The 13,053-nt window shown below is 55.5% G+C and overlaps 1 protein-coding gene across 1 annotated transcript; it reads right to left on the bottom strand.

Annotated features, from left to right (window-relative positions):
• Positions 1 to 6: 6 nt before the first annotated feature.
• Positions 7 to 4,216, bottom strand: LOC144736843 (interleukin-17C-like). The gene is made up of 3 exons (XM_078619490.1): positions 3,965 to 4,216; positions 1,850 to 2,280; positions 7 to 1,681 (listed from the first exon to the last, which is right to left on the bottom strand). The coding sequence occupies exons 1-3, from the start codon at positions 3,977 to 3,979 to the stop codon at positions 1,438 to 1,440; spliced, it is 690 nt and encodes a 229-aa protein (XP_078475616.1). The 5' UTR covers positions 3,980 to 4,216; the 3' UTR covers positions 7 to 1,437.
• Positions 4,217 to 13,053: the final 8,837 nt, after the last annotated feature.

The following is a 13,053-nucleotide window of genomic DNA, read 5'->3' on the forward strand; positions in this document are numbered from 1 at the left end:
CGTCGTTGGTTGTCGCGTGGCAACCGCGAGCCATCGTTGGTTGCCACGTGGCAACCACGAGCCATCGTTGGTTGCCGCGTGGCAACCGCGAGCCTCGTGGCTGGCACGAGGCCTTGACGCCCCGCGCAACCCCAATCAAACCCCCGCTCGCTCGGCGAGTGCTGCCAACTCAGCGATTTTGTTACCGGGGATTAAGCGGCATTTTTCCCCTCTCTATTTGGGAGTGCGCTAACGGCGGCGACAACCGTGAGTGGCCACGGTAGGCAGGAGATGTTAGCTACGTCGCCTGGTATGCATGAGGCCGTGGGTTCGATCCCGACCCTGGAGTTTGCGGTGTCTCTCTCCGGGCCCCTCCAGTTTTCCCCTCCACATTTGGAATCGAAGTCACTCGTTTAGAGCATCTGTGCTGCTATAAATTGGTGATAAGCCCACTTCATTGAGCTATCATTTGTGGCCAGGCCTCTTCTGAAAAGGAACCAGATGGCTCAGTAGTGGGTCATATCTGGTGGAATAAAATAAAAAGTTTAGTTTTTTTTAGTTGTCTGCGACTCAACGTCGTTGGTGGCCTTTGACCGAAATCTTTTTTTTCTGCTCTTTGAACCCACGCCGGCACTTCCATCTCTGCACTCCCGAGCAAGGTTCGACATTTAAGCCGAGAGAGGGAGGGAGCTTTGCTGCCGATAACGAGGCCAAAGTCGACCTGGCAGCCAAGAGCTATTTGCGTTGTTGAGTCTACGTGCGTTTCCCCTGTGCAATACGCACGCCGATTCCCCTCCCCACTTAGTCCAATAGATTGATATAAAATATATAAATAAAATACATAAATTAACGCGCGCACCGAATCACCGTCAAATAATTTACCGAAACCGTCTCCTTTTTTCCACGGGCATATAAATAAAATAAATAGGTCAATAAATACATCGACAACATACGTTAACGTTAAATAAAACAGCGCCAATAAATAATCGCGCGAGTTCGCGCGTCGGTCATTTAACCGACGCGCCCTGCCACGGAGGGTCACAGTCGTGGTCATCGCTGGCAGGTAGCTAAGCCGGCCATTGCGGTTGGTCGCAGCCAATGCGCAGGAGTTGCCAAGGTGTAGCGGGAAGCAAAGCAACGTGAGCAGCGGAGCTGCATTCTAGCACCGAGCGCTTTTGCCGCAATGCGGCCGTGGAATTTCAAGTAGATTTCGGTGCACACGTTGTGAAATAACGAGCACCTCGTGCCAATCCAACTGCCGGAGGAAACGAATACATTATGAATCTCTTACATTATTAAATAAGTTGCACATTTACCGTGCCGTGCCGAGCTGTGACGCGACGCGACGCTGGCACGCTTAGCCTCGCGGGAGCCGGCGTCGACCGAACGACGACTCGGTGCGACGTCGGTAACGCGGTGCCGCCGCCGTGACGTCGACGTGCTGTAGCAAGCCGCCCGCTAGCCCCAGTAGGCAGGCCGCACGCACACGCAGGCCACGGGCACGCGCAGGTACACGTGCGCGTAGGTGTACGTGCCGGGCCGTTGCGGGCACGGCGTGCGGCGCAGGAAGCGCACCGTCTGCTCCACGAGGTGCGAGTTGACTTCGGTCGTTTCGAGGCCGCTCCGCGGGTCCAGGCACCCGTCGCAGAGGCAATGGGCCTCGGCGTAGCGTGATGGCAGCAGGTCCGGGTTCTCCACGATCCTGCCACAGCGGGAAGGAGGAGGGGGAGAGGCAGAGACGTCGCCGTTAGTCTTACCGCAGTTGTCGAGACGGAGAGCCGACACCGCGAGCGTTATTTGCGTTTGTCGTCGTTATTGTTGTTGTCGCACGTGTGGCTTGTGTGCACACGCGTGGCCACGCTCGCCTCACCTGTACGACCACGGCGAGATGGAGCGGCTGGAGACGTCCTCGGCGCGCCCGCTCGCGTCGCGGTGTGCCGGCGCCCCCCGGTTGAAAACGGGGCAGCCCCGCGCCGGGCCGCCGCTGTGTCGAGCGTGACGCCGCGGAGTCTCGCTCCCCAGGCGGTCGAGTTCGTTGGCGATGGCCACGGGGTCGAGGTGGTGACCTCCGTGGAGAGCGTGCCGCCCCGAACGGCGTTGCGTGCCGGTGCCGCCCTCCGTCAGGTCCCTCATCATCTTGAGGACGAGCGGCGAGTTGTCTTCCAGGCACTGATGCTGCCGTTCCCTGGCACCGCCGCGCTTGCCGTCCCGCTGCTTCCCTTTCGGAGCCGCGGATGCCCGCGGGAGGTCGCCAGCGACGAGCAGCAGCAGCAGCAGCGGCAACCCCAGGGACAGCTTCGCCTGCGAAAGAAGAAGAGGCGACGGCGCTCGTCACGTTGTTCCACGGGGTTCGCGCCGTTGCATTTTCAAGAATCGCACTTACCCCCCCCCCCCCCCCGAGTAAAGTTCCATCTTTGTCAAGTCGAGTTTTGTGGGAGGGTTTTCGTTGCTGTTGGCCAAATCGTTCGCACCATTTTGTAAGCGCCCTTGGCTTATTCAATGACCATCTTATCTCGTGTAGATTTATTTTGCGCCGTATTCCGAGGGGCTTGAAAGACAATTATGAACTTGTACACGAGGTGGTGATGGTGGTCGAGATGAAGAGTGGGGTTATCGTGGAGCTGTCGTCAGCTTCACCGCGCCGGTTGGCGAAGTGCCGGGCCCGTGGCACCGGTCGGGGCATCGCTCGCCACCGAACGTTGGCCGTGGCCGGGAGTCAAACTCAGGCCGCAGGGGGTACGGCAAGCGCAGCGAGCGAGCCGCAAACAAAAACCCCCACAAACCTCACAACACAACGTGCGTAGAGGCGGCCGATAACATTGCTAGTCGCGCCAAAGCAAACTTTAAAGACTCACGACGACATCAACATCATCGTCATCGACCGGCGCATTCTCACGACTCGCTGCCCTGCCCCGCCTGCGGTTCGTTTTGTTGTTGCCGTCGCTGTGTTTATACCCCCGGTGACGTCACCGCTCGCTTTGCATGTCGCGCGTCATCGCCAGCCGCCCACCACCCCCCACCCCCCGCCCGGCTCCCTCCCTTTCCAAGGGTTCGACGGCTGCCCTGGGGCAGTGCGACCGCCCGCGAGTCGTCACATGCAAAGCAGCCCTGGGCCCGCGAGCCTCGCGCTCGCCCCCCCCGAAGGGGTTACGACAGACGCGGAAAAGCGAACCGCTCGCTCGGGGAATTCAACGAATTTGCAGCCCCTGGACGAGACGCCGTGGCTCGGGCAGGGAGGGGGCAGGGAGGGGGCAGCTGTTGTTGTTGTTGAGAATGCGAGGCATCTGACTTCCATCGCTTGTTCCCACCGCGAGTTTGGGGGTGGGGGGGCGTTTTGCCTTCGCTTTGGGGGCAGCGTTGCCCGCGTCTTTCTCACTTCTCTTTCCTCGGTTGATGTTTAACTGTTCCCGCATTCACCCCTTGAGCACGGCCGATTTTCTGCTTTATAAATTCCAATTATTATTATTACTGCTGCTGCTGCTGCTAACTTGCAAGCCACGTCGGTGGGCCGAGGCGCCAACCACGATTCCCCTCGGCTTTGGCTCCTCGACGAGATCGGAGAGCGCTGCCGACACGGACGGTGTTGACGAGCGAGTCCGCGCACCCAACACGACGCCCCGAGCAGGAACCCCCCGCGGCCCACACTGCCAGTCCCCAGGGAAGCAGTCGGTGGTGGTGGTGATGGTGGTGATGGTGCTGGTGATGGTGCTGGTGGTGATGATGGTGCTGGTGGTGGTGGTGATGGTGCTGGTGGTGGTGGTGGTGATGGTGCTGGTGGTGATGATGGTGTTAATGTTGGTGGTGGTGATGGTGGTGATGATGGTGCTGGTGGTGATGGGTGGCGGTGGTGATGGTGGTGATGGTGGTGCTAGTGATGATGGTGTTAATGTTGGTGGTGGTGATGGTGCTGGTGGTGATGGGTGGTGATGGTGCTGGTGATGGTGGTGCTAGTGATGGTGGTGCTGGCGCTGGTGATGGTACTTACAAAGTTGAGCTTCATTGTGCGAGACGTTGTTTGTGTTCCAGGCGTAGCTGTTCTAGAGCGATGTGGTCCCGCACAGGTCGACTCTGCTCCTAGTTTGTGTAGCACCCATGGTCAGCCGGCCTCCTTATATATCTGCGAACCCTTTTGCTCGCTGCATTTATTTATTTATCTGGGAATTTTTTTCTATCTCATGGGGCATGTCCCCGAACTCGTTCCTCCTCCCCCATCGCTGCGCTTGTCATAAAGTTTACCTGGGTCGCTGACGTGGGTGGTAAACACCAAACGGAATTGCCCCCAGACCCCCCCCACTCTCCCCCACCTTGTGCCTGGCGTTACACGTGGCCCTACCCCCACTCCTCCCCCGACTGCCATCGTCAACCGCGGAGAGGAATGCAGAAGGACGTGATTTGGCAGTGAACCCACCTCCATCTCTCTCGCCGTGTGCGCGCGCGCGTTCGCTTGATGATGAAATACGCCGGCGGAGACGCGTTATCAAATCCACCCCACCACCCCCCCCCCCCCGTGGCTTTAGGCGTTCGCTACAAACGACCGATACCATCCGTTAACTCGTTTGACCATACTTCACCAATGCCGGTCGGTGCAGCTTTTGGTGAAGTGAACGGGGTTTGGTGGTGGCGGTGGCGGCATTTGGGAACGTTTCAGATTCCATGGGGACATTTAGCCAGTGTCAAAGTATGACAAATAAGGGGTCGGTTTTTACCCTTTCTACCAATAAAGCTGGTGTTCAGATGTTCAAACACCAAATGGATACATTATTTCAAGGAAACACATCTTATCACCCGTTTCATTTCCAGAGAGGGTCAAACCTATATATTTTTTGCCATACTTTCATACTGGCATGACATCGCTGCTCACCCCGAACTATGAATGCTCTGATCCGTGTGGCATTGTCCTTGCACTGGTCGCCTTTTGGCGCTGCTCTCTGGCCCGACACCGGTTGGTGAGACTTGGCCATGAAGAAGGCTGCCGCCTCTGGTGCAGGCCGATCAGTTTCCAGGCCGATGCGAATATCGTCCGAGCGTGTGGCTTGTTTGCGTCTTCGCCGCGGCGTGGCTACTGCGGCCTTGCCGCTGCTGGCGTGAGCCGCTTATTGAGCTCGGCCCTGCACGGCCCCCAAAGTTGCGGCGGTGGCTTTGTGATCACTCGACCCCCCCCCCCCTCAAGTCGTTCCGCTGCGACTGTGCAACACCCAATGGCTGAGCGAGCGAGAGACAGAGCCAGAAAACGTGTGAAATAGAAACAACACGTGAACAGATCGCCTCTCTCTCTGTCTTTTTCAAGAGAGAACCATCTCAGCTCCCAGCCTGGCTATCGCTGCAGACATATCTGCACAGATCCCCGTGACGTAAATCGCAAAGAGTAGTGTGGTGTGGGTATGGGGGGGACCAACAACAACTAACAACAACAAAAACAACAACAAAGAAGAAGAAGAGGCGAGCGAATGAACCACGTGGCCTAACCGGCTCCTGTTTGCCCCCAAACGGCACCACGACCGCCGCGGAAAAAAACAACAGCAACAACAACAACAATAACAGCAGCAACAACAACAATAACAGCAGCAACAACAACAATAACAGCAGCAACAACAACAATAACAGCAACAACAACACGGGAGACAGCAGCGGCGTCTCATTACCAACAAACAAACTAAAAACCCACACGCGCGCGCGTTATTTCTGTTGTTCTGCATCGCTGCGTCCGCGAGGGTTGCGACACGAGGTGAGCCGGTTGGAACATCTCGCGGTGACGAGGGGCCGTGCGTCGCGACCTGACAGCCGTCATCTCCAGCCTTGCCTCACGCTCTCGCTGTCATACCCCGGGGGGGGTGGGGGGTGGAGCGCGCTCCCCACCGCCCCTCGGAATTCTTCCCGATGTGAGAGGCGCTTGGTTGTGACGCGGGCGAGGAGGGCAAATCCCCCCCCTGCCCCCCACGCCCTCCAGCAACAACGGAGGGCGGAGGAGCGACGCTCACAACAACGAGCGGAGCGCCGGGTGGCTAAAGCACAGCAAGTTGGCACAGTAGGGGGCACAGGTGGTGCATCCGCCAATCATCTCGGTCATCTCAGTCAGTCGACCCGTGGCACCTGGGTCTCAACGTGCACCTAGCCTGGCACAAGCGCCGTGGTGACGTCACCGCCACTTAGTGGCGAATGGGGGTTGTTGTTGTATATGTATGTGTGTGTGTCACTGTGTGTGCGTGTGTAGGGGAGCGGTGGTGTAGCGGTTAGCGCTACGCTGCGCTACGAACCTGGCGACCCGAGTTCGATTCCCGCTCACGGCCAACAGCAGTGACGATCATCTGAACCGGTCCCGGGCCTCCACTAGGTCGACTCAGCCTCAAATTAGTACCCGGTGCGGTGTGCAGTAAACATCGCCACTGGGGAGACAAAGGCGGCCGGGCGTGGTGTTGGCCACCCACCCCCTCGTGTGCAGTGTCGGCCTTCATAGGTGCTGCTCGCTAACGGCACTTGCCCCTGCAGTCTGTTAAGGCTACATAGGGGATCTTTGTCTTTTGTGTGTCTGCGATGTGTCTGTGTGGTGGGGGCGGTGGCGCAGTGGTTAGCGCTACCATCCCCGTCCTCGGCCTCTCCCCTCGGTTGACTCAGCCTCAAATGAGTACCCGGTTCGGTGTGTAAACGTTGTCCCACCTGCCCTGCCTGCCCTGCCCTGCCCTGCCTTGCCTTGCCTCCCCACCTGTGTTGCAACCGATATCGCCGCTGACAGGGTGATTTGTTCAGCTGCCCACGTCAGATCGATGCACGCGCCACTGCGTTCTGCTCGAACGTTGCAAGCCTAGCCGTTTTTTTTATTTGGGTGATTTTACATCTTATTTTAGTTTTAATTATTTGTGGTTGGACGGATTTTATATTTTATTTTTAATTATTTGTGGTTGGGCAGATTTTATTATAATTTTTTATTATTTGTGGTTCGACGAAGTCTTTATTTATTTATTTTTACTATTTATGGTTGGGCGGATTTTATAATCAATTATTAATTATTTGTGGTTGGGCGAATTTTATTTAATTTTTTTATTATTTGTGGTTGGGCGAATTTTATATTATTATTTTTTTTATTTGTGGTTGGGCGGGTTTTATAATTATTTATTTAGTATTTGTGGTTGGGCCGATTTAATTTTTAATTATTTGTGGTTGGGCGGTTTTACACTCTACCTTTATTTTTAATAATTTGTGGTTGGGCGGATGTTAATGTATCTAATAGCAACGGGTGGTTCTTATTAATGATTTATTTGCGGTTGGGCGGTTAAATTTTTTTATAATTTGTGGTTGGCCGGATTTTTTTTTATTGGCTGATGGGACCCCGGAGTGGTCGCAGGAGAAATGCGATAATTATAAAACGACGACAACAACAATGATGATGATGATCATCATCATAATCATAATAAGCGGTGATGTTCTTAGATTTTGTTTTCCCCCTCCCAACGAATTCTTCAAAGACAAACAAAGGATGGCTGTGTTTACTTGTCGCTGAAACACCATTCATTTGATAACAGGTGTTAAGATGTTAAAACACCTAACGGAAACCTTTTTACAAGGAATCACGTCTGCATTAACCACAATGCTTGTGGTCAGAATGCAAGCGAAAAACACTCTGATAATGTAATCATTGTCCTTGAAACGGATTGGTCCACACCAGAGACAGCTTTCTGTTGAGCCTCGTCTCAAAACGGTGTTAGACCAGAGGACGCGTGCCGTGCCTCGTCACCGCTTCGCACCACTTCTGCCCCCATTGTAGCCACGCAGGACAACGGAGGAAGCGCGCCGGGGGGGAGGCGCGTGCACATTCTTGTTCGCGATGTCCGTGAACCTTCAACGGGGAAGACGCGGGTCGGTGTCACAGGCGAGAGAGAGAGGCGGGGGTCGAGGAGTTGACAGCACAGACCGTGGGTGGGGGGCTCGGGAGGGAGTTTACGGATTGTGGGGGGCTCGGGAGGGAGTTTACGGATTGTGGGGGGCTCGGGAGGGAGTTTACGGATTGTGGGGGGCTCGGGAGAGAGTTTACGGATTGGGGGGGGCTAGGGAGGGAGTTTACAGATTGTGGGGGGCTCGGGAGGGAGTTTACGGATTGTGGGGGGCTAGGGAGGGAGTTTACGGATTGTGGGGGGCCGTGCGGAGGTGGGGCAGAGGGCGAGTTTCCACGGAGCCGGGGGGGGGGGCGACTTGGCCGGGGGGGAGCATCAGCTGAGTGCCTTTGTCGGCTGGAGCAGAGAGCACATGGGGCAGCGAGTGGATCCAGGCGAGTGGATCCAGGCGAGTAGATCCAGGCGAGTGGATCCAGGCGAGTGGATCCAGGTGTAATGGGTTCCGGAGACACGTGTAGAGGTAACTTCTTTATTACAATACAACACTCCAACAGTCCTGATACTCTGTTACAGCCTAGGTACACAGCCTAGAGACACTACTCTGGCTACGCTCTGGGGTCCTCCGGCTACAATCACCCTAGGGGAGGCTACCTGACCCAACCCAGCCAAGGTGCGGGTCTGGACTCTGGCTTCCTCGGAACTCGCCCTTACAAGGACGTAGAGCCGGGAGTCCCAGAGTCCCACCACTGGCCCTCACAGCGTCCCGGCCCTTACAAGGACAAGCGGGACGAGGGGGTCCAGGTTCCTAAGCTGGCTGGCTGGCAGGTCTTGGGTCTTGAGTTGCGACTGGCCCCGATCGGCCAGGGAGCTGCCCTTTTATGCCTCGTCCCCAACGAGGGGTGGAGTTGTGTACGCCCCCAGATATCCCACAGAGCACACACATCTCCCCCGTTGGTGGCGCCGAGGGCTTATCTGTCTAGGGTCCCAGAGCCCCCAGCAGCCCCTCCACTCTTATGTCACTACATTACCCCCCTCTACGTAGCCTCCAACCGACCCGGCTGTCAAAAAAAACAATGGCACAATAAATTATTTGTTAACCATCAGAATGAGTGTATGCGTGTCAATGACAAAATGGATGACAAAACAAGAAAAATGAGAAGAAAGCGCCTCTCCCCCTCCTGTGGTCACGCGTATAAAAAAAAAACTCCAGGCTACCGATGCAGAACAACAATGTATAAACACATATATGCAGGATGAACGCACGCCCCAACCGCCCACTATACATGATGGCAAGGTGAGTGGCGGCGCGTTGGGACGAGAGTTCGTGGGCGGGGGTCATGAAAATCGTTTGAGTTTGGAGCGAGTCCGAGTGGCAGGTCCATCGGCCGGGATGGAGGCGGGAGGGGACCGACGACCCGTTGTTGCGCTAGTGTCCTGGGTCGCTGATCCCGCGGGCAAGCTTGTTCCCGCTGGGTCGGCCGTGGCGGGTTTCAATCCCGAGGCACCTGAGGGCGGGACAGCAGGACCTGGCCGAGAGTTAGATCCAGCATCATCGCGGCGCGGCTCGTCGGACATGTCGCGTTCTCGGGCCCCGAGAAGTGAAGGAGGTGTGTAGGGTTGAATGTAAGGTTTTAGACGTGACGGGTGCACGAACCAACGGCACTTGCCATGCTGGATCCTGACACACTGCGGGCGGAGAACGCGGATAATAACAACCGGGCTTCTCCAAGGCTTAAGCAGTTTTGAGGAAGTAGCCAATGGTACCTGCGGGCAGTGGAGCCAGGCGCGGTCCCCTTCTACCCAAACGTGGCGGGACGTGCGGAGGTTCCGCAACAGCTCGTTGGCAAGCTGACGGGCTTCTGAGTTATTTTGAGCAGCCTCCCGGGCATCCACGAGACAATGCACATTAGCACGGATGTTGTCGGCAATCTTAGCCTTAGGTGCGGGATGTTTAATGCGCAATTGTACGTCGATTGGGGGGCAAACCTCCCTACCATACATAACATAGAATGGCGAGTACCCCGTGGCAGCATGGGGCGCCATTTTATAGGCGGCCAAGACACCAGGTATGTGGAGATCCCAATCAATCTGTGACTCAGACACCTGGTGGCTTAGCATGGAGGTAAGTGTCCTCTGTAATCGCTCGACCATACCGTCAGTTTGGGGGTGATATGACGAGGTGCGAATTTTTTGTGTCCCTAGCAGGTTGCACACATCCTGCAACAGGGTGGAAGAGAAATGTTTCCCTTGGTCGGTCAGCAGGCGTTCGGGAGCACCCTTATCCAGGACGTAGCCCTAAAAAAAGGCCTCCGTAATGGCTGCTGCAGACTGGTTGGGGAGTGGCCAGGCCATGGTCCATCGGGTAAAATATTCCACCCCAACCAAAAGGTACTTATACCCCGAGGAGTAGCGGAAAACGGACCCAAAATATCCAATGCGACGATCTCATTGACCCGGGAAACCTTAATGGATTGGAGCGGCGGGCAGGACGGCCTAGCAGGTGGTTTCCGCCGTGCACATTCTGTGCAACCTTGCACAAGGTCAGCCACATCGTTTGCCATGCCCGGCCAGAAAAATTCCAATTGGATTTTAGCTAGTGTTTTCTGAACACCCAAGTGCAAGAGGCGACTGTGGGTTTCCCACACAAGCCGCCCCCGCAGGGAGGTGGGCACCACCAACGTGTGGGATTGTGACCCCCCATCCCAATGCATGAGGACGCCTTCCCGGATGACAACTGATACGGGGCCCCTCTGCCCCCTGTGACCCTCGGCATCCCTAGCGCGGCGTCTCAATTTGAGGAGGGAGACGTCTTCCATCTGAAGACGTCCCCAGTCGTCCAACCCGAGGCCCAGCAATGCGTCCTACGGAACTTGCGTGGAGGGAGCCCCGTGGTCCCCGACCCCATCCCCGGCCGCGGCTGCAAGGGATGGGGGCGATACCCCGTCAGGCTGCCTACAACGCCCCGCACCCAAAAAACAAGCACAGCGCCCGTCGGTCGGCAGTCGCGACAACCCGTCGGCGTTCCCATGTTGAATCCCCTTGTGGTAAATGACAGTGAACGCAAAGTCCTGGAGGATCTCGAGCCAACGCGAAAGCTGTCCAGATGGTTGGTCCACTCGCAAGGCGTATTGTAGTGCCGCATGGTCTGAGCGTACTGTGAAATGCCTGCCATACAGATTGGGTCTGTACTGCTTTATGAAAAAAACGATAGCAAGCAATTCGCGGCGCGTCACGCAGTAACGTTGCTCCGCGGGCGCCAGCACCCTGCTGCCATAGGCGACGACGCGCTCCACTCCATTGACAATTTGCGACAGCACCCCTCCAATTCCGGTGTTGCTGGCGTCTGTATCCAGAATGAATGGAGTGGCAAAATCTGGATAAGACAGGATAGGAGCATCGACCAGTGCTTTTCGGATGGCATTGAACGATGCCTGTTCTAACTCTCCCCAATGGAATTTTACCTCTTTGGCCTTTAATGCGTGGAGGGGCTTCGCGATAGATGCGAATCCCGCAACAAATCGGCGATAATATGAGGTGAAGCTGTTAAAACTCCGCACCTCCCCAACAGAGGTAGGAGTTGGCCGTGAGCGCACGCAATTTGTCTTTTCGGGGTCCGTGGCAATGCCCTAGCGGCTGACAATATGGCCCAAGTAACGAACCGAATCCCTCATGAGGTGGCACTTTTGCGGTTTGAATTTGAGGTTAGCCGCCCGCATTTTAAGGAAAACTGCCTTCAATCGCGTGAGGTGTTCATCAAAAGTTTTGCTGAACACGATGACGACACCAAATGTAATGGGTTTCTCGGAGACACTTGTAGAGGTAACTTTATTACAATACAACACTCCAACAGTCCTGATACTCTTTTACAGCCTAGGTACACAGCCTAGGTACACAGCCTAGATATACTACTCTGGCTACGCTCTGGGGTCCTCCGGCTACAATTACCCTCGGGGAGGCTACCTGACCCGACCCAGCCAAGGTGCGGGTCTGGACTCTGGCTTCCTCGGAACTCGCCCTTACAAGGACGTAGAGCCGGGAGTCCCAGAGTCCCACCACTGGCCCTCACAGCGTTCTGGCCCTTACAAGGACAAGCGGGACGAGGGGGTCCAGGGTCCTAAGCTCGCTGGCTGGCGGGTCTTGGGTCTTGAGCTGCGACTGGCCCCGATCGGCCAGGGAGCTGCCCTTTTATGCCTCGTCCCACACAGCCCCCCGTTGGTGGCGCCAAGGGGCTTGACTGTCTGGGGTGCCTGGGATCCTGGCGCCTGGCACCGAGGGCTTATCTGTCGAGGGTCCCAAAGCCCCCAGCAGCCCCTCCCCTCTTATGGCACTACACAGGCCGAGTGGATGCAGGCGAGTGGATGCAGGCGAGTGGATCCAGGCGAGTGGAGGCAGGCGAGTGAATCCAGGTGAGTGGATCCAGGTGAGTAGAGGCAGGTGATCGGATCCAGGTGAGTGGATCCATGCGAGCAGATCCAGGCGAGCGGATCCAGGCGAGTGGAGGCAGGCGAGTGGATCCAGGTGAGTGGATCCAGGCGAGTGGACTGGGGTTGAGGCGCGAGAGGTCGGCAGGGAGGAGTCTGCGGACAATCTGGAAGATGGTTGACGTGAGATTTGATCGGGATACCGTAGACGAGATCGGAGAATCGGAATGGAGGCGGGTGACGAGTCTGGGCTGCATTGTCTTGCGGTTTGGCTGCCGCCTTATGAAGCTTGTTGTAATTACTGGCGAAACGTCGTACTCGGATTGTAAATGTTGTGGCTTGGCTCTCCAACACACAACCGGTGTGCTGTACTAGTATACTACACTATACACTACACTACTATACACTACACTATACACTACACTATACACTACTATACACTACACTATACACTACACTACTATACACTACACTATACACTTCACTATACACTACACTATACACTACAACACTAAACACTGCACTATACACTACACTACTATACACTACACTGTACACTATACACTACACACTACTATACACTACACTATACACTACACTACTATACACTACACTATACACTACACTATACACTACTATACACTACACTATACACTACACTACTATACACTACAATATACACTGCACTATACACTTCTAGATTTGAAGCTTTCGTGACTGCAAGGAATCATCTTCTTAGGTTTTTTTTTTTCTTCAGTAAAGTCACGTAGAAAGTAAAATAAAATAAAAACAAAAATCACGACGTTTCGGAGGCAACACAAGTCTCC

This window comes from Lampetra planeri, chromosome 63, assembly GCF_965212315.1.
Source record: "Lampetra planeri chromosome 63, kcLamPlan1.2.h2, whole genome shotgun sequence".
Classification (NCBI taxonomy): domain Eukaryota; kingdom Metazoa; phylum Chordata; class Hyperoartia; order Petromyzontiformes; family Petromyzontidae; genus Lampetra; species Lampetra planeri.